The following is a 7,500-nucleotide window of genomic DNA, read 5'->3' as shown; positions in this document are numbered from 1 at the left end:
CAGTCTGCTGTAATTTCTATGAATAGTTAGAAAAAAGAGGTTAACAGGAATGTATGGAAATGAAAAAAGGAAAATTAAGAATTAGGAAAAAAAAATAAAATAAAATTAAAAAACATTTTATTTAGAATGGAAAAGTCATTGTATAAATATTATGAAGATCTTTTGTGCATGAAATTGGACAATATAAAAAGAAAAACATTTTCACCAAATTGCTTCAAGGTTTGAGAAAGTACACTGCATAGAGGTCAAAATATCTGCTCATAATTACAGATGCCCCTATAAGGTTTTTAGTTATTATTTTTGAGCTGAAGCATAATTGGTGAACTCATTTGAAGGCATCACTGAAAAAAGCCAATGCAAACACTATCTATGGAAGTATTTTGAAAGTCTCCTGTTTGCCAGCATCCAAAATGAAGATGGTTGTCATTTATTGCCAGAAATAATAATTATTCATACCTTAAGCATAAGAAGTTTGAAATGTGCTTTTGACAGCAACTCTTTTCATAAAGGATTAAGAGATCAGTGTCAAAAGTGATAGTGACTGTGACAGGAATCTTAGAACTTAACATAACCAAAGTATTCTTTCCTTTGGCACACATAATATTATGACATCCAACATAGGAGGGTATAAACAAAAGCATGGACACTAAAATTGCTCCACTTTTTGCAGGGCCATTGAGGAATCCTTAGCCTTGAGTATAGGTGTGACAAACATCAGAAGTTCCCAAGAGGATTTAAGTAGCAGTGAGAATGCAGAGGTAGCTGTTCCTCGTGGACTGGCCTTAACCCCTGGAGGTAGCATCGTGGACTCAGAAATGGCCATGGCTTTGTCGCTATCCCAACAGCAACAGGAGGAGGAGGAGGCTCGTAAAAGGCAAGAGGAGGAAACACTAAAGCGCATCCTGGAGCTCTCCCTCACTGAAAAATAATGCTGGGCATGCTGTAGACCACACAAACTTCTTATGAAATTGGTGATGGGCTCTGTTGCAGATAAATGAAAAGGGAGAATTAGCAATGATTCTTTTCAGAATTAATTGGTTTAAGTCATTTCCAAATAAATTGCTGTCAAATAGATTTTAAACAAATGTGATTACCATTTCTCTGAAAAGGATCAAAGCAGAGGTTCAGTGACAGCAATAGGGAACAACAGAGACCCAAGATGGAGAATTTGATATTTAATTATAGAAAAGAAAGCAGTTTGTAAGTTGTTTTAGCCATGGTGAAAGATCCATGATGACTTATAGTGCCTCTTCATAGCATCTTTGTATATCAGGATTATTTCTTTAAAATGACCCTGAAATCATGTAGTGAAGTTTTTGCACATGCATTTATGCTTTATTTAAAGCACAATATATTAGTAAAGAATGTAGCTCACGTCTTCATACTGCATTTGAGCTGATTGCTTGAAGTTAATAGGTACTGGATTTTTTCAATTTGATAGGCATTTTATAATGTGATACAACTTGGATGCTTTAAGCATAGCAGGTAATATGTCTAAATTTATTTGTCTTGTACATTATTCTGATTCTTTGAAAATTGGGACTTTTTTTTCATTTTATGTAAATGTGCAGCTTGAGCCTTGTATGTATTGTAAGTGACAGTTCTGATATCTAATACGATGAGGAAACTATATCCTGTTAGTAATATGGGACTACAGTCTTCTGAACTTTCTTAATTGCCTGGTTGCTTGTTATGCCAACTTGGTAGTGCATTCAAAGTTTGAGTGTAAGTGTCTTGACCACTTTTCTACCTGTTTCAATGATCTTGGTATGTGTTAGGTTAGTACAAATATCAAAATAGAGTAATGGTTCAGTACAGAAAATTATATATGAGGTAAATGCAAGTCTGGAAGAGCTTTGGAGAATGTATAGTATGCTTATGATAGCTCATGTGTTCTGCAGGAACTTGTATGGTGTCCATAAAGGTATTATTGGAAGATCAGCACCTGCTAGACTGGTTTCCATTCTGGGTCATCATCATCAGTGCCCAGTACACCACTGTCTTGTTGTGGCCATATCACAAATGTTTATAGATTTAAAGTCTGCTCTGCAATAGGCCAACTGGAGTTTTGGCTTAACCGAGAGTCATTGCTTAATCTTGAAAGACACATTGAGCAGGAATTTTTGGTTGATTTAACCATGAGTCTTAAGTCGAGGGAAATTTAACTTGTTTCTCCACCAAGCATATCAAGAGTTTACAAGTAAAAATTCAGGGATTGCTGTTAATATTGAAAGATTACAAGCATTATCGTCTTAAGATGCAAGAGAAATATCACTGATACAGGGTAAATTTGTAATTTTGCAAGATTTAGTAATTGGAAAAATTTGTCAGTTTTATAACATTATAGTTCATAACATCAGGATAATACTATCATGATGTTTATGCTTTAGTAGAGTGGAAAACCAGTGGATTTTATCATGAGAGACAAGTTTCATCTTAATAGCTAAGCAAGAAGCAGAGACAGATGTTAAGCAGTTGTATGAATGTCTATATATTTTTTTTGTATATGTGTGGAAGTATTGGTAATATGTCAAGTTAGTATGTTTCTATAATACTGAATTTGATACGGACTACTACTATAATTGCAGGTAGTCACGCTTTATAATTTTTGATTCAGTAAAAGATTAAAAAATAAATGCTCAATGCTAAGAATATGGATTTGTTATGAGATTGTAAATGTGATGGATGCTGTAAGGTTTAACAATTTTTCTTTCCTTTCCAAAGGCAACAAGCTACACTTTTGTGTAATTTACAAACAAGGCAATAGGAATGTGATGTATGCTTCTCCTTCTCTATTTCATATAGTGAATAAAGCTTTCAACATCAACAACAGCAAAAAGTGTTTGACAATATTCTACAGGAAATATATTGCTCATTTTACCTTGTATAATGTAGGAGTATCTGGTTCTTTTTGATAAGTCTGGATGTGGTAAACATACAATTGATCTGTATGCCTGTAAATTGCCAGTTATCCACAGAGTTTTGGGACACTCTCCAAGCAGCATAATCATAGCAAGGCTAGCACCATTTACAAATATTTTGACATGTTATCTTTTCAATTGATGTAGTCAGTTCAAATGAAGAAGAGCAGTTCTGTAGCTCCACTATTCAGTTGTGGTTCAGATTTTATGGCTTGAGGAAAATGATGGTAATGAATCCCTGAAAAATGTACATATACAGGAAAATCATTGAGAAAAGAATGTTTGTGCTTGTTTGTATGATTTCGGTTTACAGAACTGGAACTGTTCTCTTTTAATGAAGCTGAACTTTGATTCTGCATTTATTTTTCCTTTTCAAGCAGGAATAAGAAAAGTTTACTAAAGTGGCTGAAATGATAGATAGTATAATATGTACTTGATATTTTAAAGTACAGTGATAATGCTTGGTATGTAATTCACTGAAACTTGTACATCATTCTGTATATGATGATGATAGTTACAAAAGAACAATATTGACTTGTGATGTTCGTGTTTTCTTACTGCAGGAAGATTTGATTTTGATTTTGAAATTTTGTGTATATACATCAACAGGATATTTTGTCTGCAGAATATTTTTACATTTAAGAGATACTTAAAAAGGTTTATAATTATGCATCTTCTGACAAACCATGATACTTCTACAGAAAGGAGACAGTATTTCACATATGCAAAAATATAAAATAGTACTCCCTTTTTCCTCCAGCATGTTGTACATCACTATTGGACTTGACTTTGAGCACATATTACCAGTCTGTGTAAAAAAATAGAGTGAACTCATCTGTCCATTATGAATACATTTTCACAGTTACAGATGTGTGGATATAAAGGTTTGCTGTTGCAGACAAAAACATTTTTTTGTATCTTCTGAAGATGTGAGTTCTTTGTTTTGTTTTGCAGATCCATATTCATATTATTTGCTTCATTGTTTTGTTCTTCATCTTTACCGTCAAAGTAAGAGAAGAAATAATGGAAGCATGAGTATATATTAAGGAGGCATTTGATTTGTTAAAGTCCTTGCAATGATATCATCATAAACACTCACACTCACACTCAGGCTTGTTTTAGTCCACGGTGGTAGAGTTGGTTTGAGGCCATAGGAAATACTGCTTGGAAGATGGGAGAAGTCACGTTGTCTGTTTTGCTTTGCCGATTATTGACCAGTTCTTGTAGGTCTGTGTTGTATGTTCTGTATATTTGGATGTCAAATTTTTGCTTTGTTGTAAAAGGAAAAAGTAAGAATATGTTATTGGAAAGGAAAATCTGTGAATTAATAGCATTTGTATTATTTCATATTAATTTCATTAAATGTTAAGGAAAGAACCTTCATAAAGATAAGGGGAAGATAAATCAATATCACATAATCTTTATTGAGGGTTTTACTGTAATATTACTGTGATTTTATTATAGTATGTTATACAAATTTTATTAATACCTGTTGCTGATGTATGTGGTAAAAAGAAAGGTAAATTCTTCTTTGCTTGGTATTTCAAAAGATATTTGTCAGCAATTTTGAATATTGGTGATATACATAAAAAGTTAAATAGCCTAGGAATGGGTGAATCAAAGTAGGGTTGTCTGTCTGTCATCCTTCCACTCTGAATTTGTCTTTCATTCCATATCAATCAAATATGTTTTCCATTTGCATCTCCTTTTAAAATGTACTTATCGTGAACCAATATATCCAAAACACGTACTTAACTCGTAGGATGTATTGGTTTAAATAGTTCCTAATGTGAAATGTGTTGAAATTTGGCCATGGTGGATGAGAGGCAATAAATCTTTATTTTTCACAAATGTCTGGATTTACTTTCAGAAGACTAGTGTGTGAGCTTGAAATGGGAGACACAAAGGGTTAGACAGAAACTAGATATTTCAGTTAATTTTCTTTGTTCAGAAATTACCTGTATCTGATGTTTACTTACTGAATGTTTGATGAATTTACTGTACCATGTATGTGTCATTGTGGATAAAGAATTTCCTTTTTTTTTCTCAAATTGAAGGCAATCTGGAGAATTTTTTTTTCTAAGTATTAAGGGATCATGTGACATTTAAAGAATGTCATTTATAGAATTTTCTTTTGTTTTTGTTAATTCTCAGAAAAATGCCCAATTATGTTTAAAAGATATTACCTTATAATATATAATCTGTGGTCAACTTACAGTATATGACAAACTACCCTATTAAATACTATACTGTAGTGTTTATTATATGGTGAATATAGAATGTGATGAGACTAATTTTGAAGTTAGAAATCATGTGTACATCAGATGCATAATGTTTTACTTATTAAAAAATAAAATGAATAAAAAAATAAAAAAGTAAAAAAATAAAAAAAAAATCCAAAGAAAATTCTTAAAACATCATTGTATGTCAGGGCAAAAAAAAGAAAAAGAAAAAAATCCATTTGGGTTATACATGAAGTTTTGCATATATGGTGTATCAACTTGAGGTATTTACACAGGAAAGTAAATATTATAACCCTTTCCATGAGGCATGAGAGAGACCATGGTTTGGAATTATTCACCTCATGGTTCAAATGTGTTAAAATGCTTCCAACAGCCTGGTCTTGAAATGTAGACAGTAGACGATGTCTGACAGGAGTTTGTAATAAAAGTAATCATTCGCAGTTGCCTTTAAGTGAAGCATCTACTGCCAAATATACTCAACCTTGATAGAGCTTGGTTCTTTTTCTAACCCTTTTTATATATATTGCTTAAGTGGGTAATGTATGGCTGTTAGTTTGAGACAGGCTATTTTGAATCTGAGGCCTGCTACCTCACACTCGAGCTTATAGGCAGGACAGCTCCTATGAAATACATTATAGGAGGTTCTACAATTGGCACATGTATGTGAGTGAGCAGGGCAATTTGAACAGTCATAACCAGGTTGGGCACATAGAGGGCAGCAGGTTGTTGAGTGACTATGTTTGGCTGGGTGGCCAAAATGCCAACAATTCTGACATTTATGAGGAAGGGGTCAATATGGTAGGACATGGTAGGACAATCCGCCAATATCAGCCTCATGGGGGAGGTCATGTCTATGGAAGCTATCTTGGCAATATTGACATGGGACGTATGCTGGCCTCTGGGAGGAATAGTGTAACTCTATCTTGCCACTGCAACATATTCAGCAAGGCGGGTAAGTAGGTCATTTTCACAGTCTGACCAGTCCTGATAGTAGACAGGACAAGCATTTGGGGGGATAAAAACAGTTCCAGTACAAGTATTAAGAGAAGGGTGAGGTTTGGCAGGAATGGGTTTGCCAGTGAGGTCACTTAGGGTAGATAGTGTATGGGCTTAGGATTCAGATGTAATTGTGTCAAAGCCTGAACGATCAGAGAGAAAGTGAAGGGTATTCTCAGAATAGGGGGCAGTGAGAGGGGGAATCACAAAGAACTGATCCCACTTGGCTGGGCCAAAGAGAGTACTCAGAAGGTTTGCAAAGGTAGAGGCAGCTGAAGGAGGAAGGCGAAAGGAAGACAATAGACAATGTAATGGTGAGAACATATACCTTCTTTGATACCAAAGGGACGAAAGGATATGTAAAAAGATTACATCATACTGTCAGTGTGGATGGTAAGATCTGAATGTTTAGTGTTTGAAACAAATAAGTGTGCTAGACATCAGGGGTCATATAGTACTATGGTAAAGTATTGTGTCAGAAAGGGTAAAGAAGAGTTAAAGATTACAATAAAATGTGTTAGATGTCAAAGATTAGAGAGCATTATAGGATAGTATGGTAGTGAAAAGGGAAAAGAGGGGAGTAAGTGAACAAGAGCAGAGATTAGTAGAAAGAGGACGGTTAAGGAGGTAGGCTGATTGAGTGAATTATATTGAATCTGTCGGTGCACTAAGGCAAGTTGCTCCTACATCGACTTTTAACTTAATACACTGATACTTTATAACTGAGCACGATTCCTAGAACTCTGGCACCTTGGACGAGTCAAGCGAGTCCATCCACCAAATTATTCTAAGCTAACTTTTTTCTGGATTTTGTAAACCAAGTTAACCATAGCGCCGATGCTAGACTCTTCTTTGGTCCCTTGAGGTGGTCTTTGCTGTGATGTTTATGTTATTTCTCTCTCTCTCTTTCTTTCTTTCCCCAAGTAGTATAAGTTCCCTACCCTCATCTCACTTGCAATCACCAACCTTTCTGACTCATAATCATAATCTAGCCTCGAGGGGCATTTCAGTACTCATTTCCGGGATTTCCGATTTCCGACAGATTTGTCAGGGATATCCGGATGTCGAGGGCTTTCTAAAGTCTTCAAATGCGTTTAAATCCCATTAAATCATCGTAAATGTTACCTTACAGGCTCCACATGAAATGCACTACTTTACCAACATGACTGCTTAAGGTTACTGTAACCCTGCAGACTATATATATATATATATATATATATATATATATATATATATATATATATATATATATATATATATATGTATATATATATAAAGACGTTTTCGTCTTGATATGATGGATTTACCTCGGGATTGACTTATTTAAGTATCGTTTAAGC

General features: G+C 34.5%; 1 protein-coding gene across 2 annotated transcripts in view; it reads left to right on the top strand.

Moving 5' to 3' along the window:
• LOC113819823 (ankyrin repeat domain-containing protein 13D) overlaps positions 1–5,655 on the top strand; it is a 32,231-nt gene extending 26,576 nt beyond the window's left edge. The window contains exon 16 of one of the 2 annotated variants that reach the window (XM_027372018.2): positions 671–5,655. In XM_027372018.2, coding sequence (XP_027227819.2) covers positions 671–929 — 259 coding nt within the window. In that variant the 3' untranslated portion in view covers positions 930–5,655. The remainder of the gene's footprint in view (positions 1–670) is intronic. The other variant, XM_070137642.1, reaches the window with a different exon arrangement.
• The last annotated feature ends 1,845 nt before the right edge of the window (positions 5,656–7,500 follow it).

The sequence above is a fragment of the Penaeus vannamei genome, chromosome 23, assembly GCF_042767895.1.
Source record: "Penaeus vannamei isolate JL-2024 chromosome 23, ASM4276789v1, whole genome shotgun sequence".
In the NCBI taxonomy this organism is placed as follows: Eukaryota; Metazoa; Arthropoda; class Malacostraca; order Decapoda; family Penaeidae; genus Penaeus; species Penaeus vannamei.
This window is presented reverse-complemented; position numbering and strand designations above follow the sequence as displayed.